At 38.1% G+C, this 27,903-nt stretch overlaps 1 protein-coding gene across 3 annotated transcripts; it reads left to right on the top strand.

Moving 5' to 3' along the window:
- Window positions 1-720: 720 nt before the first annotated feature.
- Window positions 721-27,784, top strand: MAL (mal, T cell differentiation protein (MAL blood group)). 3 transcript variants are annotated; one of them, XM_026695942.2, is made up of 4 exons: window positions 721-913; window positions 20,607-20,774; window positions 24,964-25,089; window positions 27,419-27,784. In XM_026695942.2, exons 1-4 carry the CDS (start codon window positions 827-829, stop codon window positions 27,491-27,493), a joined length of 456 nt encoding a protein of 151 aa, XP_026551727.1. In that variant the 5' UTR covers window positions 721-826; the 3' UTR covers window positions 27,494-27,784. The 3 variants fall into 3 exon arrangements, with proteins under 3 accessions (XP_026551727.1, XP_087787628.1, XP_087787623.1); XM_087931502.1 differs by lacking the exon at window positions 721-913 and adding an exon at window positions 12,885-12,996; XM_087931497.1 differs by lacking the exon at window positions 721-913 and adding an exon at window positions 17,550-17,623.
- Window positions 27,785-27,903: the final 119 nt, after the last annotated feature.

The raw sequence follows: 27,903 nt of genomic DNA, 5'->3' as shown, positions 1-27,903 counted from the left end.
CTTGCATTAAATTATAGGTTGGAAATACTTTGAAAAACAGTCTGGCATTTAGTAAAGTCTTTTATATTGACGGTAATGTAAATGAAATAATAACCGTACATAATCACACTAACCTGAATTTTCAGACTGCTTGTTCATGCCTAGTTAAGGAGGAGTAAATTACGTTTGTATAAAACAAGCAAATCCCATTGATTTCTCCATTATCCCTACCTCAGTAAACTTCATTGTAGCATGAAGATTTGAATCTTGGTTCCCAGACTAACTGGGCATTCTGTGTTGTACCACCTTTTCTGATTGAGGCATCATCTCTCATGAATGAGCCAGAGACGTGATTTCTGCTGTTTCCATAAAGTTATTTGTTATTTTGGCTTCTATTATTTAGCTCTGTATCCCAGCACAATAAGACTACTTAAAAATATGAAATTAAAACTCATACCAGAATGTACCAGAATAATGAAACAACATAGTTCCAGTGATGCTATCCAAGGACTGATCTTCTTAAGTTCAGAGCTAGTTGCCCATTATTCTAATTACATTTTCCCTCTTGCATATGATCATTCAAAAGTGCTTGCAGAATTATGAGACAGCAAAAATTAGACCTATCCTCTGGAACAGTCATTTTACTTTCCTAAGGTCACGTAAAGAGTATGGGCAAGTACATAGGTTGGTTAGCCACACCTATACTGAGCTCCATCCCTGGAGGGCAGGCAACTTTAAGGTAGCTGAACAGTTAAGATCTCACATACCCAAGAGGAAGAAGGGAAACTAGAATCTAGCTGTGTAGAGTGAGGACTTTTGTGTGTGATTTTGAAAAGGAAACAGCACAATGTCTTCAGCGACCGCCACAGCGGCTTTACCCAGTGGTGCTTCAGTTCTGGCTTCATTTCCTGACATTCTTGTTGTTCCTGAATTTGTGAGTATAGCTTTTTCTTCTTTTAAAAATCTAGCTTAGTTGCTAGAGAACACAGTATAAAAACTGTCTATCTTTATTCTGAAAGTTGGCCTGTATCTAAAAAGCCCTGATTAGATGCCTTCAGATTAGTTTCATAGGGATTCTGAAAGCAAAGTATCTAGATTTTCCAGTTTTGCTAATACCTTTTCTTCCAATATCAAATACATTTTTAGTGGAATAAGCTATAGTTTACTGGAATAAATTAGATTTTGAAAACAATAATGTAAGGCTGGGTAGCAAGGTTTTTTTTTTTAACAGAACTAGACTAGCAAGGAAGTAACATGGCCCCATCCTCCACCCCACATTGACGGGCTTCAAAAATCTCTATTTTTAAATTCCAAGAGCATGTTTAGTTGACTTTCAAGGTTATACTCTGCTAATTCATGCACATAGCAGGTGCACATTGTGCAGGTGTGCAGCACTCAAGTAGCTAATTATTTGGCTGAACGGGTGACCTGTGTACTGAAAACCAATCTTCAAGGTCTATTGAGTTTGCTGTTTTTTGGAGAAACAAGCCATACCATTCTTGTATGTGGAGGTGCTTGGGTCCTGTAATAGACATTAGATTATGTAGAACACATGCTTGGGATGTGAATGACTAGAGGAGTAGCAACAGTTGCAGTGATTGTAAAGACTAAGAGAGATTGACAGTCTTGTGTCCAATGCAGCTCCCAGGTTTTTGAGTTGATAAAATTTAGTGGAGAATTCTTTTCTCATAGCTCATAGCTTTTCTCATGCATCCTGGGAAACTATTGCTTTCATTGTTTTTTCAGGGTGCTTGGAGGGGTATATACATAGAGTTTATTTTTTGTTCACCTAGAACAACTCTGTAAGACCGATAAGGCAGAGAGAGCCATTGAGGTTCCATTCCTGAACTTCAAGAATGAGTGAAGTTTTGAACTTGAGCTTCCAATATTCTATGAATTTACAGTGAAACAAGGAGGCATATTTATCCTCAAGGTATTCAACAGGTGGTTTCCCAGGGAAATACCTGAAAATATGATAGCTTAGTGACTGTCATCTCTATAGGAACCTGCTAATTGGCAACAACAGCCTTGAGTTACCTTTTAGATCTGCATGCTAAAAGAGCCTGTAGATTCTCTTACCTATGTCTGCTTTAATATTACAGGTCTACTTATTATTTTTTTAAGACTTAAGAGTGGAGTTATTAAAGAGCTACCCAGAAAGATAGTATTTCCTTCTTCAACGGGAGACTTGATACCCTCTCCAAATGTTAAATGCTCATAATAAGTACAAGATTGTACAGATTAATCTAGTGACTTAGCAGGGTGTGGTTCAGTTATGGATATTTTCAGTTAAAGGGATTCAAATGTTTATTACTGTATGGGTGCTGCATTGAATACTTTGCACAGCTTTAATCTCTACACATGTCCTAGCAATTATTTGAAACACATCAGGTCATTTCCTTATGAATACTGGTTGAGCCTCTGTGACTGAGTTCAAACAATACCCTGATCCCAGGTAATCAAAACCCAATTGCTATATTCTTCTAAGAAGCTCTGCTCAAATTGAGAAGCATTTTATTCCTTAGTGTAATTGTTTATACATCCTAAGAAAAAGATTTCACAACACACTGAATGGCAAAATACCCAACCCCATCTGAGCGTAATTTTGGGTGTTGAATGGATTCAGTTTTTGTCTTCTAACATTTTAACTGTAGCCAAGTAGAGAGTCAGCAGAAAGGGGGAATTTCCACTCTAGTCCTACAGTTTCCCTAAAAGACTTTCAAAATTCTCTCTTCACACCCTGGAGGGGCCATTAGTTACTGATTTACCAAGGAGAAGAAAAAGACACGTTATTCTATGGACTTCTGTATCCAGTAATTCAAAAACACCAGTGGCATGATTATTCTCATGTACAATTTGGCCTTCAAACCATCTTTTTCTAAACCTCTCATTCAATAGAAGGCACACAAACCTTCTTTTCTTTTCCAGAAAATAAAGATTAACTACAAAGTGTAAATATTTTAGTAATCAAAATAAAAATAACATGACAAATACAATAAGAGAGACTAAATAACTCGTCTATGCTTAGATGAATAGAAAATTTCAACCTGTTACAAAATACTATTTTTCCAGGGTGTTCATCAAAAATATATGCTAACTGAAAGCATATTTTGAAAAATATGTCCTTAGCTGTCATATATTGAATAAAACACATCTTGAGAAGAATCTCCAGTTCCAATAAAGGAATTATTGTGTCACATGTTGGGAGAAATATCCACCTGGTTCAATTCCAAGCCGGGAAAAAGACTGGAAACATTGAGGCTGATTGGAACGATGGTTTAATGATGAAGCAGAACCACATGGGTTTAAGGTCCTGGGCAGTTGACCACATGGAGTGGAAAGTAAGGGGTTTTTATACCTTCTCTTGGGCTTTGCACTTGAACTACCTGTTCCTGTGCAAGAACATGTATTGGCTGTTGTCAGATTCCCATGGTGCCATGTAGGGGTTATGTAGAGGTCATAGCTGCGGTTGTCTGAGCTCCCAGATTTGGTTTGAACTGCTGAGATGATGCAATGAAGAGTCTTGTGTTCTGAAAGGGTTTTGGGCAATTCCTATTGTGGCTTAATGGCTTTTTCCTGTGTTGGATCTTGGGAGAGGGTATTTGCTTATGAATAGAGCTATTTATCTTTTATCTCATCAGGGGCTATTTTCTGTCTCCAAGAGCATATTTCTTCCTTTAGGGAAATATAATGTACTGCCTTTTAATATTTCTCAAAGTATTTCATTCTTCTAGGGGGAGGGGTGCTAACCTTTAACACACATCTCAGCTTTCACATGCAAGCCACATTAAATCAGCTATTTTTACCAATTCCTTCTGTTTTAGGAGTTGTTGACATAGACCTGCTTACTTACTTCTGAACAGGACAGACTATGGGGAAATTCCAAAACCTTTGCTGCATTAGTTCTGGTGTTTCTAGGGATTGCGGCAGGTCACTATATTAGTCGATTAAGAGTCTAATCTCTGAATGGAGCAATACCTTTAACATTTGAATTCATACCATTCATAGATGGACTGGGTGACATCTTTTCCGATTGGACTATGTAATATGATGAATTCCACCTTCATTATGTATTTATCAAAAATACAAATGTACAGCATGTTATAACTATAATCCCCAGCTATGTTGTAAGGTGAGAGTGCGAGATACATACTTAGTCTAAGAAACCCATTATGTTATGAAAGAAAAAATTCAAATGTAGTGGAGAAAAAAATCTCTTCTTCCCATATTGAATCTACAAACAAATCCTCATTCAGTCCTAAGCAAAAAGTCCAGTAAGAGCTACCAGAGATTTATGTCTTTTCAATTGGACTTTTTCCTTCTTCTATTTTTTCCTCCCTCTTTTTCCCCCCTGCACTTTCTGAATTTTTTAAATTGTTTTCTTTTAGTTTAGTTTATATTATGTTGTTACTATGTTTATTAAAACTTTAATACAAATTATAAGGAAAAGTATTATGCTGCAATCTTGCTTTTAAATCTAAAGGATTACATGATGAATAACAGTGACTTTGCCTTAATGGTTACAATTTTAGCCTCCCGCTGTTTGGGTTATCTGATAAATACAGAAGTGACACTATTTTAGATTCTAAATCTAATGAGTTTTAAAAATATATATTTTGAATTGCTTCAAATTCTTCAAAGTGGGTTAAACCAAAAGAGCTGCCTTTCTGCTTATCTGTTGAATGATGTCCCAGATTTCTGTCCCATTTTTTTGGTTAATGCATCTGAATGTTATTGATATCTCACCACCCACTGAAATTCTTTCTGATCTCTAAGAAGTTGATCATGATACAGATTTCAGGAGCAGAATAGAATGTTTTGTTAAAGAAACAGCAAGTGAGAATTAGCTAGTCCAACTTGTTAAACAATAAACCTGTATCCTAAAGCTACAACCACCACTGAACCAAACCCAATGTTCCTCAGTTGTGAAAATGGTGTCTCTAGGCCAAATTGAAGGGCCAAAAGAATAAGAAAAAAAATTATCTAAGGAGAAATCTGCTACCCCTAGCCTTAAGAAAAGACTGATGGGGGAAATGGCAACACACCTTTCCAGAAAGATGGTACACAGAAGGTGTCCAAGACATGTTTTCTTTTGGTCCAGATGACAGTATGTGAAATAAAGAAAAACAAAGGGTGAATTTGATTGACATGTTACAATCCTTCCTTAAGGTCTACTTCATGTGATATCTTTCATGAAGAATAGTTATTTCTTTACCTTTATGATGTCCTGAGAAAGCTGGCCAGTGGCCTTGTTTAAGGTGATCCAGTCCCTTCTAGGCAATGAGGAGACATAGGATCACTTGTAGGGCCACTGAGAAGATTATTCTAGACCATTTACTGGATAAAGTTATTCAGAGTTGGAATCCAGTTGTACAGGTTCTGTGGAGTTGCCTGAGGGACAGTCTTACCTGGTTAACTAGAAAGAATGCTAAGAGTTCTGTTGGTTCTAATGAACTGGAAAGGTCCTTGGAGTGGTGAATTCACCCACCTGTATTTTAGATCTCTGTCCTTCTTGGTTGATTAAGGTCTCCTGGGAGATGGAAGTGGCTGGGCTTGTGCAGAAGTGAATACTTCTCTATGGGAATTGGGTGGCTATATGTCTCTTGAAGGAGGCAGTTTTTTTGCCTCTCCTTAACAGAACTATACTGGATCCAATGTTGGACAATTTTTACTGAAGGTAGTTGGATTATAGCTGCAGAAGGCACTGAAAGATGTAAATTATCTGGGATCTTTTCAGTTAAAATTCAGGACTGAATATTCCATTGAAACAGCATTGATTGTGCTTGGCGATGACCTCTGTTGGATTTGAAATGGGGATAGTGCATCCATCCTGGTCCTTCTTGATCTCACTGTGACTTTTAATATAATTGATCATGAATCAGTCTGCACCAATTCAGTAGGTTGGGCAAGGGAGGCACTGTGTTACAGTGGTTCTTCTCCTTTCTCCAGAACTGATTCCAGTCAATGTTAGGTGAAGGGAGGCAAGTTGAGCCTAAGGTCTCTACCTTTTCCCCTCATTCTATTTAACATCTACAAGAACCCATTGGGCAAGGTAATCATCAACATGGGCTGCATCATCATCAGTGTGCTGATGATATCCAGTTGTACTTCTCCACTCTGAGCTAATCAGGCAATAGTCAAAGACCTTTACCATTGCTTGGAGGCTATGATGGTCTGGAAGAGAAAAACAGCTTTTGGCTCAACCCTGGCAAGATTGAATGGATGTGGGTTTTAGAGCATCCCATTTTTGGGGACTTTGCATCCTAATTCTGAATGGTGGTGCCCTTTCCCAGTTAAAGTTGGTGCCTGGTTTAGGGGTCCTCTTCAGCCTCTGTGCAAAGATCAAATGGCAGCCATGGCCAAGGGGGCTTTTGCACAAGTTCATTTTGCACATGCTAGTTCCACCCATACTTGGATCTGGAGTCCTTATTCATGGGGAATCTTGCCTTAATCACCTCCTATTTGGATTACTGTAATATGCTTTGTAGTACATGAAGCTACTGTTGAAGGGCACTTCAAAGCAGCAATTGGTGCAGAATGTAGTTTTGTGAGTAGTTATTGGCTTCTCTTATTTTTTCAGAATATCATCACTGCTCCAGGAGCTCACTAGTTCTGAGTAGGCTTCTGGGTTCAACTCAATTCAAGATGATGGTTATCACTTGTAAAACTCTACATAGCATAGAGCCTGAAGAGTATCTGCAGAACCATTTTTCTCCCATTGTTTCTGCTTTCCCCAGCAGATCTAGTAGAGAAGCCATGCTCAGGATCCCTTCTATCACTGAGCCATGATGGTACTGCAGACTAACTCACCGTTCACTCCAGGAGTTTGATTATGAATGGCTCAAGGTTGACTCAGCCTTCCATCCTTCTGTGGTCGGTAAGGTGAGGACCCAGATTGTTGGGGGCAATATGACTTTTAAACTGCTTAGAGTGGGCTACAAAGCACTATAAAGCAGTATGTAAGTCCAAGTACTGTTCCTATTGCTATCAGATAATGCAATCTTGTGGAATCCCTAAGTTTTTCTTTTCAGTAGCAGTGCCTGCCTAATGAAACAAAATCCCCTGGAGATTTAGGTGGAGAGCACTCATGGTCAATCTCCCAACCACCCCTTCTCTGAAGAAATTCAAAGGACTTGAATTCTTCACAGTGGTTGTTGTCCCCACTTGTTCAGTGAGATGTCTTCAGTCAGCCATGACTCACGCTGGATGCCCCCATGTTTTGTCATGAGGTTATTTAGGTAATAGTAGAGGTGAAACTGGATGACATATAACCTTTTCTGTGGGAAGTAAGTTGAGACATGGAATACTTGCTTTCAGATATTTTATTTCATAAAGGGTTCTGAAATGGTTAATAATTACTAAGTTGTCATTTTCAAATACTGAGAGAATTGGATAGATCACACTTAGAAAATTTGGTATTTTTTGATTTCGTTCAAACTTTCCAGTTAGCTTTTTTTTGTTATTCCAAAGCTATGTGGATAGAAAGATAAGAGTGGAAAGAAATGTCAGTAAAAGTACTTGGTACACTCCACTGGAATCTGCACGTGTGAGGTGTGACTGCATGTGAGAAGCTAAGTACCAGTGATTCTTAGGCTAGTTTTGACAGTTCCATGAAACCTCAACACTGCTGAGCCTCAATATTATCCAGTGCTACACAAAGGCCAATATTTATGAAAAGAGTAAGAAGAAAATGCTAAAAATTTGAACTACCAGTTGTATAAAGAGACACTTGAACACTGAAAGCACACAGTCAAAAATTTCATTTCAGGTTATTCTTGTATGATTATTGTAATGTTACATGGCTTGAATGTCACATGGTTCTTTAAGTTTATAGTTACTCTTCTGTTGCACACTGCTCAGAATCACACTGTTTGAGTTGGATAATTCCAATAATTTCTATAGAATTCAATAAATAAATGATCAATATCTCTGTGCCATGCCTATAAAATTTCTACCAATTCCTAGCTTACGAGTCAAGTTAACCCTGTACAATTAAAATATTTTGATGGGCTCCAAACTTCTTGGGAGCCTGAAATCTAGCAATATGCTTATACTGTGAATATGCTTATACTAAATCCAATTCTTGGTCAAGAAGAACACTAAGGGGATGGTTGGAGAGATCAAATATAGCTTGTACTGCATGCCTGTTTTTGGGTGGGGGTGGAATTTAAGTTGCTTAAATTGAAACTTGTTTTATACGTTTGCTGAAATAGTCAGTTTTTTTGTATTGATATACAACAGGAATAGCACCATCTCTTGTCCTTTGACTCTTGAAAGGAATAGATTGCACATTCCTTGCAATAGATATGATTGCATTTTTAAATCATCGTTTTTAAAATTATCATTGCATGTAAGAAACATTTCATGCAACAGATGTGATTGCATTTTTAAACAAATACCATGATGTGTGAGAAATCCAAAAATGAAAGTAAAATTCATGGCATGTTTATGGAGGGAAAAACAAACCAACAGTAATCTGTTCCCAGTAATCTGGGAATCCTAGTTTTAATAGGTTTTTAAAAGCAAATGGAAGACTTTGTATTTGCCTATAAAATACTGTGGATATGTAAGTAAATAAGAGACTTCTGAATAGAGTGAATACTGAAGCAGAAAAGTTATATGATCCATTTTCACACAATAATACCTACTGAAAGATTAAAATATGTGAATAGCAATCTACACCTGATCAGTCACAGCTCCATGTTATCATTTCCTAACCTGGTTCCTTCCAGATATGTTGAGACTAGAATTAATAGGTCTTTATTAAGTATATATGGGGGGGGGGGTGCGGGTTGGGATCTGTGGTCCCAAGATGTAGAAAATGATAGGCTGGAAAAAGTTGATATGTAAGATGGAGTTGATCGTTTTTTGAATCACATTTAATGAATGTAGCAAGATTATTCCCCTTTCCAAACTCATTTTTTTTTGACAAACAAGAAATTTCTCCAATTTGATTCCAGATTTAAGTCCTTCTTCAAACAAAATAGCCTTTGGATAAGACAGCAGACTAAGTTGAATGATGACATATTATTTTATTTTCCTATAATGCTCTTGATCTCAGAGGTGGTATTCAACAGGTTCTGACCAGTTCTGACCAGTTCTGGAGAACCAGTAGAAGCAAATACCAACTCTGACTAGAGATTTTACAGTATCCTTCCCCTGCTATGCCCACCAAGCCATGCCCACAGAACCGGTAGTAAAAAAAAATGAATCCCACCAATGTTTGATCTGTCTGCAATTTTCTTGACTCTCTAAGGCAGCTTGTATACCCTATAATTTTTAGGTTTCAGGGAACCCAGTTCACAAAAACAGCAAACAAACGAACAAACAAACATGAAAACAACACAATTCAACAATTCAACTTTACTTCTAACCTACACTGTCCCAAAGGTGCTTTTCAAAAGGCAACTGGATTTTCTTGGTTTTTTTTTCCCTTGAAGACATTTTATTTTTCATCCAAGAAGCTTCTTCAGTTCTGTGTTATTTGAATCAGGAATTTCCTGATTTCTACTTAAATTTCTGAGCCTTATAATACAAACTAAGCTCTTCCACAATATAGCATAATAATTTCCTCTGATGTAAAGGAACAGACAAAAATACTATGCTGCCTTAAAAAAGCCATGGCTGCACTTCCAACCTTTATTCTGCCTGGACAGAGATTCTGTCTACATCAAAAGTTTGTGTATTGAGGGAAGAGTGAGAGTGGGGAATTCCTCTTTGCTACCAGTTCTCTAACACCACAAAAATCAAGGAATTGACAGGAGAAAACCTGCATTCCTCTTCTGCAGTTTGTAGGAAGAAGAGAGTCTTTGTGGTGCTGGGAGAACTGGCAATCAAAACATCCGGTTCTCTTCCTTCTCTCCCCATATTTCCCGCCTTGTCTAGCTTGGCAAGAGAGGCAACAGAGATCTTTGGTACAGTGAGACAATCCTGCTAACAATGAGCAGCTCTGAAAACAAGTAGCCACTAACCAGGGAAGGGAATGTGTCTGCAGTAGCTTCAGGTGGGCAGTAAGAGAGGTCAGTTTATTTTGGGATAGTTGAAGCCTAGCCATTTGGAATGGCTAGTGCTGTCAGAAGTTGAAAAACACTGTTTTTGTAACAAAACAACAAATTATGGATGCAAATTGCCTTTATGGTGGGCCGCCTAGGAAGGAGATAGCATGTATGCCCTCAACAGAAGGTTAATTATATTTTTCGGTGAAGGCAAGAAGAGTGTGAGGAGGAACTTTTATAATTCTTGGAAATGAATTTAGGCGGGACTTTAAAACTTAACAGGTAAGCCTTATAACACAGGTTTTACAGGCACACTTTAACCCATTTTATCAGAAGTATCCACCCTTTGTGCATTTATGTCTGTCTCTCAAGAAAAGAGTTTTTAAAATTATTTAAATGTCTCAAACAACAGAAAAGTTAACCATGTATAAGTACTGGGTTGCAGAAATGTATTCCATTGGAGTTTCTGCAATTGCAGCAGAAGGTAAGTATTTGAGAAAGGAAGGACAGGAACAGTTAAAAAATGGAACATAATGTACTGATACAGGACTCAAAGGAAGATTACAAAATACAACTATTCTGTCTCTGCTACTGATAGAGACATACTGACTCTCTCGATATCAGGTACTAAGGGACAAAGTGGGACAGTGCTCTGGCCTTGGTTTCATACCTGAAGGCTTCCATGCTTGGCCTCCATGAAGAAATTTTCTGGACTCCTTATAGTTTATTACTCCTAATGGGTAAGTATCATGGGATACTCTCTTAATGGGAGTGCTATCACTTTGAAATGAGCAATGAGTATGTTGCCTGAGTATAGTTTAGAAGCTGCTGTGCATAAACGCAATGTACTTTGACATTACTTTCACCCAATAGTTGATGTGTTTGGGCTATCCCAAAAGCTTAAGGGTAGCAAGAAAGAGGTGGTCATGGTGTGTACCTGTTGCGAAAGCCCAAGATCCCAACACACCCAGCTTTATTTTCACCTTTAAACAAACTGATAATAAACTGCAGGCATGGGGAAATAGCAAATAGTAAGGCTTATAGAGGTGGTGCCCACTCAGTGAAAGATTAGCGAATGGGTACATAGTTTGGTTGTTTAAAATTGGCTTCCCACATACCTGATACAATAGCAGAAAACCTGATAGTGAGCAAAGATAAAGAAGAGGGAGGGGAAGGCAGACTTATGGCTCCAGTGCTGGGAAGAAGGAAAGGGGAAGAAGAATTAATGGCCCATTGCATTTTTCTGTGGAGCAGCTGCTCAAAACCTGTTAAACCAGGTAACCTGTGATAGACTGATGCAGGCTGTCTTAAAAAAAAAGACCAAACTTTGTTGAGAGCATTTGTAGAACAGCTAACAAGAATATAGAGGCATGCTCCTATGCCATGAATCTGCAAAGTCTAGTCTACTGATTTGCAAAGCTCTCTCTCCTCCCCCTCCCCCTCTTCCTCCCATGTCTGCCCTTTTAAAATTCACATGGCCACTTGAGAAATATTGACTGCCATCATGTTTGAATTTGGGACATTCAATATCCTTCATAATATTCATAAGCTGGAATGTGGCATTAGGTTAAAGCGAGTTATGTCTTTTTACTTGTATGCATCAAATAAATATGGCCTTTCCAAACCTACTGCCCTCAGGATGTGTTGAGACAATGGCTCCCCTGAATTCCCATCAAGAATATCCAATGACTCGTGCTGGTTAGGAACTATAGAATTATAATTTCAATGCATCTAAAATGTACCTGGTAAGGGAAGAATGGGTTGCAATATAATGTACCTGGAATATACCATTGTGGATATGAAGGATGCTGTATGCATGATTTGAAGTCCTTCTTCTTCAGAAAACCTGTTCGAAAAGAGATCCTTGTTTTCCAGATGGCTTGAACATCTCAAGAATTCTGTATTCTTACACTTTTTTTTACATAGGCCAAGGTTGATCTTAATCAGCTTCAGAGGTGGTATTCAGGCAGGTTCTAATTGGGCAGCCTTGGTTTACACTATAGGATAAAAAAAAGTAAGGTGACAGGTGAAGTAGTCAAGTTTGTTACTGCTAATACATCCTTTAGATGGTTAAAAGGGGACAGTGAGGGGTTCCAACAGCACCTCTCCAGAATGGAAGGATGGTAGTAAAATGGCCAGTAGAGTTCAGGACATGTAGCCCTTGACTTACAAGGCCTCAATTGAGCCCAAAATTTGTGTTGCTAAGTTAGACATTTGTTAAGTGAGTTTTGCCCCATTTTACGATCTTTTTTTGCCACAGTTGTTAAATGAATCATCTGCAATTAATAATATATTGGTTAAGTGAATCTGGTTTCCCCATTGACTTTTGCTTGTCAGATCATGTGACCCTGGGGCACTGCAACTGTCATAAGTATGAGTCCGTTGTCAAGTGTATGAATTTTGATTACGTGACCACAGGGATGCTGTAACAATTGTAAGGGTGAAAAATGGTCACTTTTTTCAATGATGTAACTTTGAACTAAATGAACTGTTGTAAGTTGAGGACTACCAGTATAAGAATAGAATATAGAATAAAATAGAATTCTTTATTGGCCAAGTGTGGTTGGACCCACAAGGAATTTGTCTTGGTGCAAATCCTCTTAGTGTATACAAAAGAAAAGATATTTTCGTCAAGAGTCAAGAATCATAAGGTACAACACTTAATGATAGTCATATAGTTCAATAAGCAATCAAATCATACTAGGAAACAGTCGATATAAATCGTACGGATACAAGTGACAAAGTTACAGCCTTACAATCATGTTTGCATTATTCTCTGGCTTTTTAATCTGTTGGAGTAGTTTGAGCAAACATCTAAGTTAGGTTCAGTTGACATTATCCTCCACTAGCCAATTTCACAAGAAAGCAATTTATTTACTTTTGTGTACTCCTTTGGTGAACTTTTAGCCCAGTAAAAGACAAAGCCATTTAAGTGCTGCTGTTTTGAGGCTCTGAGGATAACGTATGTTAGCTGTTCCACCCAATTTTGGATATCAGATGGTTTTGGAATAATATGAATGATGTGAGGAAATTTCATTTGTTTTCTTCAGGACAGATTGATCCAATTACTATATTAATTCTTTCCACTGTGACATATATATGAAATATAAGAAATATAAAGTGAGCACATTGGGGGTGGGTGGGAATTATACACACGTGAAGCTTCTGAGCTGGAGATGACTGGACAGGGTGGAACCTTGAAGTAATGGTTACAAATAGCTCAGGGAAGTAAAGGATTTACCAAACAGCATAAAACGGGGTATTTATGTGCACGCTGAAGTGCCAAGGCAACTAAGTATTTGGATATGATCTCTAATACTTCCAAAATCATGTCCAAATTGTAATTTTCAATGTGAAATAAGGAATAAGTCATTAAATATGTGAGGATCTTATTGTATTTAAGTAATATTATGTAACCATGTTTAACTTTACATCAAATCAATGTTAGATTTTGTCTAAATCCCATTAACTTTTTATCCTGTTTATAGCAACTTTTTGGAATGTAGCATTCAACTTATTAACCGAAGGTCACATATAGTCTGTGGACTCCAAATGAATAATTAAAACAATCGAATCTGCTACTGCAAGGTGTAATAGTGTTGCTCAGCTTTTGCACACTAGTTCCCAGCCTATGGTTGTCTCAAAGGTGTCTGGTCAATCATAGTAAGAAACAAGATATTGATTGAATTTGATGCATCAGCTGGGCTTTTTAAGATTCTCAAGACTTCCTTAATGGCTTTTCCCCACTTATAACTAATTACAGCATAAACATGTCCTATAAATGTATTTGTCTGATTGTACTTGCAGTCTTGCCTTCATTTCATCCCCAGCACATGTCAATGAAACAGTTACAACACTGTTCTGAGTTACGTTGTTAGTAAAACAGATTATCATGGCAGACTAAAAAGACAGCCACAACTTTTATACAAATCTGTTAGGGAAGGGGTCCCCAACTGTTGGGCTGTGGACTGGCACAGGTTCATGGCATGCCAGAAACCGGGTCGCACAAACAAGTGATGCCCCATCCATGGGATGCAGGCGGCACATGGGACCATGTTCCCTCTGGTCCGCAGAAAAATCTATTTACACAGAACTGGTCCCTAGTGCCCAAAGGTTGGGGAGGGGGCATTGTGTTAGACAGTTTTGTTACCCATTATCTTGGAAGGAAGTTAGGTAATTCCAGTGACTTAAAGTAGGATAAAGATCAGCTGTGAGGAATAGAATGTTTCAAATTGATGTCATTGTTTTTACTAACTCAAGGATGGATGGATAGCACTTCAACTTGGCAGTAGACAAAGATATGGGACAATAGGTGAGATGCTAGTGGAAGAAGGGGGTCTAGGAAACATTTTCTCTGAGTTTGGAGTTAGCTGGAAAAAAGTCGGCAACAGCAGGACTTGAGGAAGAGTGTTGGTAGGGAATATTTAAATGTCACCTTGCATTTACTTTTCATTCCTGCACTCTCCTACATTTGGGTATTTAAGCTGAAAATCTTTTGTTTGTCTTAAGCTATATAATTCTGACCTGAATGTACTCTTCCCAAATGTCTAGGAGATAGTGGTAGAATAACTCAGTGAATTAACAGATGTAAGCTGGGGTAGACTCAGAGATGGTATTCAGCAGGTTCTGACCAGTTCTGGAGAACCAGTAGCAGAAATTTTGAGTAGTTTGGAGAACCAGCAAATACCACCTCTGACTGGAGATTTTACAGTAGGGTGTCAAACATGATTTCATTGATGGCCACATCAGGGTTGTGTTTGACCTCAGTGGGCTGGAGTGGGCATGGCCAGCTCGACACCACTCATGTTGGGGGTGCCTGTGGCAGCCTGAGCACTCTGCCAGTGAAAACAGGCTCTCATGCTCCATTTTTGGCTGCAATGGCATCCCGCAACCCTCTGCCAGTGAAAATGGAGCTAGGGAGGACCACATGCAGCCTTCACAAGCTCTGTTTTCACTGGCAGAGGCACCACAGGCCAATCCTTTGCTATTTTCAGGGCAGCCCCGTGGGCTAGATCTAAACACCCCATGGGCTGGATCCAGGCCCTGGACCTTGTGTTTGACACCCCTGGTCTAAACAGTTTCAACCCCTATCTAAGGGAAGCTAGTGAGCTACTGTTAAGCATCGAGTAGGAGCTGGTCAAAAGGAATTGTGCAATCTGGTGACACACCTTGCAACAAATATTTTAAAACAACTTCTTTTACTGTATCTAAGAAAGCCAATCTTGCATTCAGCAGCAGTTATTCTTGTCCCACCACATTGCAAGTTGTAGGACGTGGCAGAGAAATCCAGTTTGTGCATGAAGTCAGAACCTCTTCTTGCCTAACAGTGGAGTTTGGTTGCAGTTAAGTCATGTGATAGGTTTCAAGTCCAAGCCACGGTGTAGAACAGGCGGGTCAAACTCAAGACCCACAGGCTGGATTCAGCCCATGGGGTGCTTAAATCTGGCCTGCAAGGCTGGCCTGGGAATAAAAGGACCAGCCCATAGTGCCTCTGCAGGGCAAAATGGGCTGCCTCTCATGGCCCGTTTTCAGCCTTCCCGGCCTCTTGTAGCAATCTGCCATCTGAAAACGGGCCCCATAGAGGCCCTGCAGGGCCCCCACATGTCCTGGTTTGAGCCTCCCTAGCCTCCAGCAGTACTCTGCTGGTCAAAAATGGGCCGTGTCATGCCCACCCCAGCCACACCCACCATGACCCTCCTACCCCAGCTATTCCTGGCTACCCTCCCCAGCCCTCCAAGGTCAAACACAACCCTGATGCGACCCTCAATAAAATTGAGGTTGACACCCCTGGTGTAGAACCTCCATCCTGTTTGCATGGTATACTCAACCAGAAGCCCGTGATTTTAGGCTGGTGTGCTGTGGAAATTCAGGCTCCCATGGTGAGCTGATGGGTCAACTTGTTGTGCAGACACTGAAAATTGACTTGAGTTCAGTCATGTAGGAATACCTATGTCCTGCAAACACAACTACTGGCTGAATTAAGATGCTCACTGATTGTGTCCTTTTCTTCACAATATACTGTAAAGCTACAGCTCTAATGGTGTGACCAGTGGAAAAGGAATGCTTGGCTTCGTTGGTCAGAAGCAAAGCAATGACAAGCTGGCTCTGCATTTTGAACTTTCCTTGCCCTAATTTGTATTCCTAGAATTTCTCCTTCTCCAGAAATGTCTGTGGGGCAGAGGAGGTTAAAATTGCAGCCGCAACAGTACAATTGAAGCATTGCCTACTTTTTTTTTATGTGCATCAGGTGTAGGATGCAACACAAGTTTACAAATGAGAAGATATTGTTTTCTGCAAACCAAGCAGGGCAATTGCATAACCAACAGTTTAAGTATAAGCAAAGAAAGACAAGACAAATTTGGACTCATAGTGTGGCAGATTTGAAGTTGCTTATGGGCAAATAGATGCAAATATTACAAAACACCAGTTTTGCACTTGGTAGAAAGAACTTGGTAATCTTTCATCATCCAGAGAATCTTTGCTCCTAGAATTTCTTGCCATCTGGAGAAGTGGAATGAGTGAAATAATGATTAGAACATGGGCAGTGGAAAGATTTGCTGGACTTCTGCAAGCAATTCTACCCACAGTTATAGGGCACTGTCAATTATTCTCCGCCTCCATTTCTTCTCCAACAATTCAGAACAATATTCTGCACTTCCATTGATCTCTAATTGCTGGGAATAGCTACCCATTGGTAAAGCTCAGCTATCAAGATAAAATATAATAAATGTTTGCTCCCTGAAGTGCTGCAGCTTTTGAATTTACAAAATCTCCTTAGCCCATCACCCTTAAATGAAATGAAATAACTGTGTGCCAGTCAGGCTCTCAGCACATACATACATTAATCAGTTCACCAGAAAACCTGAGCAGTTAAATAAAAGAAATAGATGCAAAGCTGCTAAGCTCTACTTCCTTAGCTGCATCCAGCAACTTGAATTGGTGAAGGTAATATGTGGGCTTTCTCTGAACAGTGGTTACATGTTTTCCCACTGGTGTGAGTGGGATCAAAGCTGTTTTTTACAGACTATACAAATGGGTTTGTGGGGAAGCAGATAGGGAAGATTCTGGCTGCCTTGAATTTGGGGTGTGGGCTGAGGCAAGAGTACACCCCTGGCAAAACAAGCCACTTATCAACTTCATTATAATGCAAAGAAGGAAACACCCTTGCTTTGCTGGTACATGAGTTGTAGTTGAGCCACACTTGGTCTGGCTTCCAAAACCAGCATCTGCCTGCCTGCCTGCCTGCCTGCCCCCCCCCTTCCTAACTATCTCTATACTAATTGTCTGTCTATCATCTGTCTCTTTCTCTCCTAATTGTCTGTCCATTATCTGTCTGTCTGTCTGTCTGTCTGCCTGCCTGTCTTTATCTATCTATCTATCTATCTATCTATCTATCTATCTATCTATCTATCTATCTATCTATCTATCTATCTATCATCTTCCTCTTCCTCTCTATGCCTTCTCTCCCTCCCGCTCCCCCCCTCTCTCTTTCTCTCTACTTCACCCTCCCCCCCCACCCATTATCTACAGTATCTTTATCTCATATCCTAGGAACATCCAGGTCCAGAGTTGCTTCTGAAGCAATAGAAAGCTCCTTTGTGGCAGAGCCCATAGATGTCCAAATAATGGATCAGAAACTTCAAGATTTGGTGATTATAATTTAGTACAAGGAAACTAAACAGTACATGTTAGCAGTGCTAATAATGCATTGTTATTGTGTTGCTTTAAAACAAATATTTCTACCTAGGGGAAAAATGTAAAACCTGCATTACCTGGGGCTCCTTTGCTTGGCCTCACTTGGGCATCACCATTTTCTGTTTCTCCACAAACAAGTGGAGCTCCAGGAACTGAAAATATTTCTTCCTAGGAGAAAGGTGGGGTCTGGAATGTGGGCATATAGTGCAGCCTTTTCTAAAGCTGTTGCCTTTAGGTGTATTGGGGCTACAGTGGTCAGATTTTTTCACCGACTACATAATTGCCTACTCTTATTGATTTCCTCCATGAGGCTATGGTAAATTTCCATGCATTGTCCTGGATAATCTGTAGTTCTCCACTCAAATGAATCTACTTATGATGGCTTAAGTGAAAAGAGGAATGACACAGACTACAGACGAAGTATGTGTCTTCAGTCACAACTTCCTTTTCTGATGTATGTTGTCCAGGGAAATCCAAATTACTGGTAAATTTCTACAGGGATTATTTACATTAGAATTGGAAGTATTTTCTCTATTAGCCGGTAGAGATGTCAGGAGAAATATTGTGTTTTACCTAGAGAACAACCTTTTTAAAGTTCCCATGTACCATTATTTTTTATTATATAGAGTAGAAAATATTTATTTTAATAATGTTGTTAATAATGTCTTGTTTGCAGAGTAAGAGGTAGTACAGAATTTAGAGAAAATTTGTTTATAATGATGGCTTTAAGTATGTTGCTTCTTTGTTTTGTATGACTTTGTAAGTTGCTTAGACTTGGCCCAATTGAAGCAGGATAGAAATCATAGGTCAGGAAAATAGCAGTGCTGTACATTTAGTGCCCTTACTCTGAGTAATTCAAGATGAGAAAATTTAAGTGGAATTTTCTCTCCCTATTTTGTCTTCACAAAATCCTTGGGTGATAAATTCCTGCACTCCGCTAGAAATCCTCCCCAAATCAAATTTCAGTCATCCCAACAGAACAATTTATCAGATAATTGCAGAGTAAATTATTAAGATGTAAACCTAGGGGAGGTGGAAGAGGATATAGCATCTAATCAGCCTCTTTGGCTCTGGTTCTTAACGGTAGAGTTTTGGTTCTAACTGGTATGAACAAGAACCCTTATTGGATTCAGCATTGCTTGTCTGTCACAGTTGCCATTAGAAGGAAGAGTTTCAGCCATGTGTTTGTACTTTAAGAGGAATTTCTATCCATTCAAGCAAGATGATTTGAAAGAACTTACACTACTAACAAGCTCGCTCACAAGCAACCAAAACGAGCTGAGAAGGACAAATGAAAATGTTTTCAAGGTTGGGAAACCAAGGAACAAGGAAGCTGTCCCAAGTGGGGAGTTGATAATGTATTGACCAATTAACACACCACACAAAGTCATGGTTTGTTTAAAAGGATTTACTGAATCACAGTTGGCTGGGTTCTCATAATATCTTAAAAGTCCCAAATCCTGATTGTCAAAGCTGAATCAAGCAGATTCAAATAAAGCATGTGATAGCTAAGTACATGCAGCCTATTTTCCTATCCTAGAATTGTCTCTTGTTTGCTGTTTGAAAAATATTAATGCAAAGTAGAAGACCTTCTAAGCAATAAACACAGTCAATGAACTGCGTAAGGGAAGATTGATGCTGTGGCAATGTAGCTACTTATTGGGAATGTTTATAAACTATGAAATATTGTGTATCTGCCCATGACAAAAATGCAAAGTGTCCTTGAACCCAAAGACCTTCCTTTCTTGGGAAGGGTTGAATTATAGCTGACTGCTATAATTACAATGAGGGTTGGAAAAGAGATTGATTACAACTAGAGTTGGATGTTGTGTGAACAAAGCCTGTGTTTACTTTGGCAGTCAATGCAGAATTACTGTGTAACAAATGATTGTATTTCTGTATTAAATTTATATAGTCACCCATCTCACACTTGTGATTCAATTGCAACTGATAATTAGGGCCACTGTGCCTTTGTTATGAAAGGAAAATGTAAACAAATGTGGTACCTTATTAGTTCTCCTGAAAACTGTAGCTCTATAGTAGTAAGTTGTAGCAAGGTGTCTGATGGGAAACACAGGGTACAAATCTGCCATTTTTAGGCTCTAAGTGTAGATGTAGTAAGTAAGTTGTAGCAAGGTATAACAGATAACAGATAATCAGAGTTGGAAGGGAGCTTGTAGGTCATCTAGTCCAACCCCCACCCAGCTGGAGAACTGTTCTCTGGATGTGTTGTTTATGTTGTTGTGCCATGCCCTGGGTCATCACAAAAAATATAGGTTAGACAGCATCACCACTAGGTGATTTGTAACTGGCTGACCAACTGCACTCAACGTGTAGTCCTCAATGTAACTCCCTCAAGGGAAATATGCAGTGGGTACCCCAAGGCTCTCTCTGAGGTCCAGTACTCTTCAATATCTTCCTCAATGATTTAGGCAAGGTTCTAGAAGGGGAATTCACCACATTTGCAGATGACACCAAACTGGCAGGAGCTGTTTCTGTTAGTTTCTGTTATTTTTTGCCAAAGGCACCACGTTAACCAGAGACAAACAAAACTACCTCTTATTGTAAATTTCAAGCCACATTAAGGTCAGTATGGCATTGAGGTTGATATAAACCTAAATCAGAAATTTGTTTTCATTCTATTATGAATTCAAGAGAGTGACACTGAGGTAGGTAGTCCCTCTCAGTATTTGATTATAAGGATAAAGCAGGATGGTGGAAATCTTGTACACTACAGTACTTTGGGGGAATAAATTGATATAAATGATTTTTTTAAAAAATTAACTGCATTCTTCACAATCTGTCTTGTGAAGATACCATGTCTAGATTTCTAAACTTGCTTAACCACAAGCTATCCGTACTTGGCATACTCTCTCATACTGTGAAAACCTAGCCAACATGTTTTTATTACTGATAACTTTTTATATTTTCTTGTAGATCTTTGGTGGCCTGGTCTGGATCCTTGTGGCTTCTACCAAAGTTTATTTTTCCATGAATCAAGGCTGGGTGATGTTTGTCTCTGTGTTTTGCTTTGTAATTTCTACACTTCTTTTCCTCTTATATTTGTGTGGAGCTCATGGTGGAAAAAGTGCTTGGGTTGCTTTGGTAAGTCACTTCAGAGAGACTAATACTGCATATGTTAAATTTCACCTTTTTCCAAATTACCAGATCTTACAGCAGTACATCATATCCCTCCTCACTCCTAAGTTTAACTCACACAATGTGAATAAACTGGTGAGCTATACAAAAGAAAGATGCATCCTCAAAGTATTGAAGCAAATGGCTTCAGATGATATCAGTATAGTCATTTTGTCCCCTTGTCACAACTTCTTATGATAAGTATGTTAGAAATTTTAACATTGGTATTCATAGCTCTTTCATCCTTGTAAGTTCCATTCCCTACATCAGTTCTCATTTATGTATCATATGCAACATACAAACCACCAAGTGATAAATTATAATACTGACCACAATTTAACAATTTTTCAGCCCCTAGTTATACACGTTGATCTTAGCTTTCATAATATTTCTTTCAGCTATTTCTGTTACTTTATCAAGGATGATTTTGATTTTTGTTGTATTACTTGTCCCACAAAATTCAGTCTCATTTGAAAAATTGGTAAAAAGTTGTCTGTCAAATACTGAAGAGTGAACCTTATGGCACTGCACTTGATACATCTCTGCAATTTGATTTGGAACCATTGATGGACACATTTTACATAAGATTTTTGAATGATTTCTGTATTCATTTAATCATTAGGCCATATTGCCCTTATTATATATCAAATTAAGTGATATGTTTAGAAAAGCCAGTTTGGTGTAGTAATTAAGGCAACAGGCTAAGAACTGTGAGGCCAGTGGTTCTAGTACTGCCTATGACACCTGTATAACCTTGGGCCAGTCATTCTCTGTCAGGCTCAGGAAGGAAGCAATGGAAAATCATTTCCAAAAAACCTTGCTAAGAAACTAGTCCAGGTACCCCATTATCTATTAAGGAATTTACCTGATTGAATGAGACAATGTTAAGGAGCAAGACTTGTTTTTATCAGATCACTTTATGCTTTTTCCTAGAATCTCCCCACTATTAGCATTATAATAGTCAAACAATCCTCCTTTTCCCTAATTTTGAATATAGGGACAATATTCTCCTTCTCCATACATCTGATATTTCACAAGTTCTCCAGAATTCTCAAGTCAATAAATGAAGCACTGATCAGATCATTAATTCACTTAATTTCTTCAGATATGCTAGGATGCAATTCCTCAGCCTCGGAAATATTCCCATGACTTTTTTTTTCCAGTTTCATATTCCATTTTTGTTATTTCAAATCTTTCATTAACTTTGCCAAGAGCCTTAAAACCTGGTTTTGCTAAGTAGCTTGAGCCCTGATGGGGGTGCTCTTCTCTGCAGGTGATTGATGGGATAAGAGAGATGATCTCATCCCCATGTTATCTAGCCAGTGGTGGGATTCAGCCTGTTCACACCGGTTCAGAAGAACTGTTTGTTAACTCTTTGTGGAGTTCTGCAAACCAGCTGAATAGTCAAGGCTGCCTGCTTGCCTGACTATTTCAGTAGCTCATACACAACTCAGACATTCCTGCTCGTTTGTAATTAACCAAAAGAAGGGAAAAGAAAAAGAAGGAATAACCACATAGCCATTTCCTCAGCAGAAAAATTCTAGCCCATTTAAAACTCAAAGGGGAAAATAAAGTGAAAGAGGTTTTTCTTCTTCTTCTCTCTCCCTTCAGTTAATAGCTCCGGGTAGACAGCCAAGAACCACTTAACAGGCAACTACTTAGTCGCAAAACCACAGGAATGCAGTCAGCACAGAAACAATAGAAACTTACAGATCATACAGATTAACAGAGTTGGAAGAGACCTTGTAGATAATCTAGTCCAACCCACCCCTGTCCAAGAAGGAGACCCTACACAATTTCTGACAAATGGCAGTCCAATCTCTTCATGAAAGCCTCCAGTGATGAAACTCTCACAACTTCCAAGGTGTTCCATTGGTTGATTGTTCTCACTGTCAGAAAGTTTATTTCCAGGTTGAATCTCTCCTTGTTCTTGACAGGATTAGGCCAGGGAAGGAGTTTTAAAAATGTTAATACAGAGCAGGAGTTTCTTGACAGAGATCTTATGTTTTTTAAAATACACTTTAAATTCTAATTAGCAAAATTGATTTTATTAATTTGGAATAAGGTTGCAATGCTGTATCTATGTTTATATATTTTGATCCTGCATTTTCAGTATTTAAGAGTTAGCTTACAGTATTAGACTGTAAAGATTTCAAATTATCTTGTAACTGTTGCTTGTATGGGATGGAGTACCCACAACTTCTGAAAGCAAGCTATTCCATTGGTTGATTGGTCTCTCCCTTAGGAAATTTCTTCTTAGTCCTAGGTTGCTTCTCTCTTTGGTTAGTTTCCATCCATTGTTTCTTGTCATGCCTTTGGTGCTTTGGAAAATAGATGGAGGCCCTCATTTTTGTAGGAGCCCCTCAAATTTCCTGACAGAATAATTCATCAGTAGAATAACTTGTCTCCAGAAGTTGTGAATGCTCCAATAGTGGAAGTTTTAAAGAAGTTTGGATAACCATTTGTCTGAAGGGGTGTAGGGTTTCCTGCCTAAGCAGGAGGGTGGACTAGAAGACCTCCAAGGTCCCTTCCAACTCTTCTATTCTATTCTATTCTAAACATTGGAACAGTGCTATTTTATTGTACTGTTTTATTGTGAATTAGATTGAGAAATTTTCTAAAGGTGAGATCAATCAAGTTGGCCATGTCCAGCCACATGCCCACACAGTCAGTCATTAGGGCAGAGAACCGGTGGTTAAATTATTTGAATCCCACCACTGTATCTAGCCCCTTGGTTTTAGTTTTTATTTTAGGCTTATTAATTTTAACTGCTTTCATATTTATCTTTTTAATCATTTTGTAAGCCTCAAAGAGTCACTTTATCAGTGAGATGGATGGCATATAAACTTAATAAATAAATAAAAATAAGTTTAAAAATATTTAGTTCTTCCTGAATGTTAGCTTGCCTGAAGTTATTCTTGCTAATCGAAGCTATCAACCTGTACTCTCCTTAGTTACCTGGTCCTTTTTGCAACTCCTCCAAGCATTCTTTCTTCAATAATTTCATTTCTTCAATAATTTTTTTAAGTAGCTACATTTACTTCTTTTATTGTCCTCTATTTTCTCCCTCATCCAGTGGAATTGCTTGTTTGCTATTATGCTTTTAGTATTCCTTTTTTAGGCCCTCACACCCATCTTGAACTTCTTTTCCTTCTATGAAATTCTACACATTGTTGTCCCAAAGGTGCTTTTTCAAGAGGCAACTAGACTTTCTGGTTTTTCTTTGAAGACGTTTCGCTTCTCAACCAAGAAGCTTCTTCAGCTCTGACTGGATGGTGGGGAATGGAAGGATTTATATTCCTTGCAGACAGTTGGTCATTTGAATCTCCATAGATACCATAGATTGTTGTTCACGGTTTCTTTTTCTAAAGTCCAAAATACACATTTCTTTTCTGTTCAAATCAAAAATTCTCAAGAAGTCAGATAGTTGCTTTCCCTATTCTTTCTGCTACTCCAACTTACTTAAGTAAATCTTTCCTCTTGTTTAGTATTAAGTCAAGGATAATTGATCCTCTTTTTGCCTTCCTTCACCTTCTGAAAAATACAGTAATAGCAAGATAAGCCATGAATTTTCTGTAATGTACAGGCAGCAAAACTCAATAATATCATAATTTTAAAAATCATTAAATAGGTCCTATTATTACATTTTTCATTTTTAACTTGCACAACTCTTGAAGTTCTCATCATCAAGCTGGTCATGCTTTGGCCATTTGTACCACTACTTACAATGACGTGTCAGCAGTCCATCAATGAAATAATTCAGACAAGAGGCTCAGAAAACAAATTTTCCCTATTATCACTTTTTTGCATAGTGAGTTATTCAGCTACAGCATTCTTCTTAGCATTTTTCTGAGTTGAGTCCAAGCTGATTCAGGATGGCTTATGAATGAGTTGAAGGCAACAACTTGAGAACATTGCATACACAAAAGGAGGCTGCGGTATTGTAATGACATGTTTGGCGCAAATAGTCATTACTGATGTTACAGCATTTTATAAATGGTCATTGTTGAAAAGGAATGCAAAATGAACCATCTGCTCATATTTGATGCTTATAGTGGCACAAGGGTGAGGTGGGAACGTTGGTGGCTGCCTATAAATAGCAGAATCTGCAGAGTTTTTAAGTCTTTTTTTCCTGATATACTTTTTTCGCCTCCAGGATGCTTTCTACCAGATAATTGCATCACTTTTCTATTTGAGTGCAGCGGTTTTGCTAGCCAGCACTACAGTACAACTTAAGGATTCTTCGCTATTCAAGATATACCAAATAGATATAGCAGCTGTGGTGAGTATATGTCCTTCAGCTAGAATTGAAATGACTCATTAATTAGGCCTGTCTTCTTCAATCTGCTGCTTTCCAGATGCACTGGGCAACTGAAAGAGAATTGGGTTTACTTTACAAATCAAGGTGAACTGGATTATTATTTTTTTGACAAAATTGTTTTGATACACATTTTTTTGATTAATTTGGTAGCAATTTCTTATTCTATTATTAAAATGTAAAAATAGCTTTAAGACAATTACTGTCTTAAACTAACCCAGTTTCTCATATACTTGGGGGCTCCTTCAGAGCTATTTTAAATATGCAAATTCAGCTAATGGATTAACAGATATAAGGTTGATATATCTCTGACTGGATGACAGCTCTTACAACGAAGAATTTTGTTAAACAGGTGTTTTATAATGAGTGAGGTTATTTGTGTCTTTATCCCAGTCGTGTTTGCTTATCTATTTTTTTTTCATGGACGATTAGTTCTCAGGGTTGAGTCTGGAGCTTTTTGAGATCAGAATGTGCTGTGTCTCTGAATTATGGTTCTCCTCAAGTGATAGGCATATATAGTTATAAAATAAATTGGCTTAATGACATTATGAACATTAGAAATTTAAGAACTGCTTGTTCTTTGGCTGTGATTTGAAGTTTATTGCAAATATAAAACACCTTTTGGCATAGTTTGGGAGTAATTGGGGCTTAATTCAAGACCCCAAACAAAACTATGTATATCCTGTGTTGAATTCATCCTTATTTCTGGGTGATCCTATAGATTGTATACATAGAAAATGTCTTTAACTAAAAAGACTCAAACAGAATGTGAACACAATCAGGTACTTTTAAGGTATGTATGGGTGAATCTGTCAACTATAAGAATATAAATGGATTATTGTATAAAGTAAAAGCCAAGGATAACTTTTCCCTTCCTTCACTCTCTAAAAAATACAATAATAGAACAGTACAAGTCATTGTGGAAAACAAACAGTTAAGAGTTAGAGATTATATTAGGAATTGCAGTATATAAATCTTAGGACAGATTGTTATATAGAGGAAAACATAGTACTGGACATAACTTATTACAGTAATAACAGTCATGGCTTCTTGCATTTTTCATTAATAAACAAAAACCAGATTCTTATGAGGAGTTAACACTGAGATTAAGAGTGATGACTAGGTGCGTTTGAAGACAAGTCTTTATTGCTCGGCCTTTGTCTTTGTTCCTTATTGATGCTAATTAACTTATGATACTTTTAGGAACCACAACTTTGGCCTTGGTAATAAATTCTGGTTCCATAGGGATTGGGGCACCTCTAACATATGCATTCATTTGAACATGGCTAGGGAGTCCACTATATGTATAACCTGAAATTCCTCGTCTCCTTATTGTACTAGTGAGAACCCCAGTTAAGTCCAAAGATGTTAATAAGATTAGATTATAAGATACCTTATAAGATACTCAGCTGAGTTTCACATTTATTTCACTAGTATAAACATTTGCCCTGTGACAAATCTCATAAAATACCCAAAGTATGGCCAGCTAAAATTAAACAAAGTTCGATTAATTTTAATGGAATAGTCACACCTACTTAATTCTGCTCTTCAGGTTAGACTTTCTCTAAGATCTCAAGGCAGCTTACTTGAGGGTCTCCTTTAATTTTATTCTTACAAAAGCAAGTGGGTAGAAAGTCAGCCAGAAAGGTGAGCACTGATTAGCTATTGACACTCTGTGAACTCCCAGACTCACAAATGTGTCCATGAGCATAGCATGTGATCATGGAAGCTATTCAAATTGTCTAGATAAATTGGGGGAACATTTGAACCTGGAATCAGAGATATTGGGAGATGGAGAATCTGGTAGCGTAGAAGTGCTCTTAATCTTTAGATGTTAATAATATTTAATATTGCAATCTTAGAGAACATCTGCAAAGCAACATGGATACAGTGGCTCTATAAACAACCTACACAGACATTAGAAGAGCAAGTCCTCATAGCTAAAAGTGCTTGTTGATATTTTGCAATAGTAATATCATCTGAGTGTGGTGGATCAGCTGATAATTATGCCATGATGATGATGTGTGTTTATAAAATCAGCATACAATGTGCCTGTGATGCATTCCAAATCTGATTGTACTAAAGTAAAAAGAGAGAAGAGGCTAAACAACATGTTTCTGTGCTGGGACTGAAAGTTAATAGCAAAGGCAAGAAAAAATGATGCACCACAAGGCTACTGCTTTGGGAAAAGGTCAGTTAGGAAAAGCCAGGAGAAAATTAGAAAATGACCACCGGAGCACATGACTTAGACTGGCCAAACTCCCAGGCTAAATTCTCTTCTCTTCTCTTCTAGGTTTTTGCATTTGCAGTCACACTGACTTATGTAATCCATATGGTGTTCTCCCTCCTGAGATGGAAATCTTCTTAAACCCAATGTTTTATGGATTTTACAGACGTATTTGTTATTTTGTAAAGAACTTCCTTTAGAAATCTTATATAACTGATAATGTACTTTATTACATGTCAACAGTAAACTTCTTTATCAATATTTACCCAATTTTTGACTCTTGTTCCAAGTTCTTGTTAGAAGAGAGTAAAGAAAACTGATTATCTACCTTAAAATATATTTGTATTACAATGTCTTTTATGTAAATGTACAATAGATTGTATTTTACAATTATGTAAATTGTACAATAAAAAGCTTCAAGTTCAACTTTTAGATGGAGGTGTTTTTTTTTTTCATTTTCTTCAGTGGAGTAATCTAGCAACATGAATAATGAAGTGGCTAAGTTTGTTGACATCACAAAATCAGATTGATGATGTTATCTAGTTGGGTAA

Source organism: Pseudonaja textilis, chromosome 1, assembly GCF_049901715.1.
Source record: "Pseudonaja textilis isolate UNSWEBS1 chromosome 1, rPseTex1.2, whole genome shotgun sequence".
NCBI classification, from domain to species: Eukaryota; Metazoa; Chordata; class Lepidosauria; order Squamata; family Elapidae; genus Pseudonaja; species Pseudonaja textilis.
This window is presented reverse-complemented; position numbering and strand designations above follow the sequence as displayed.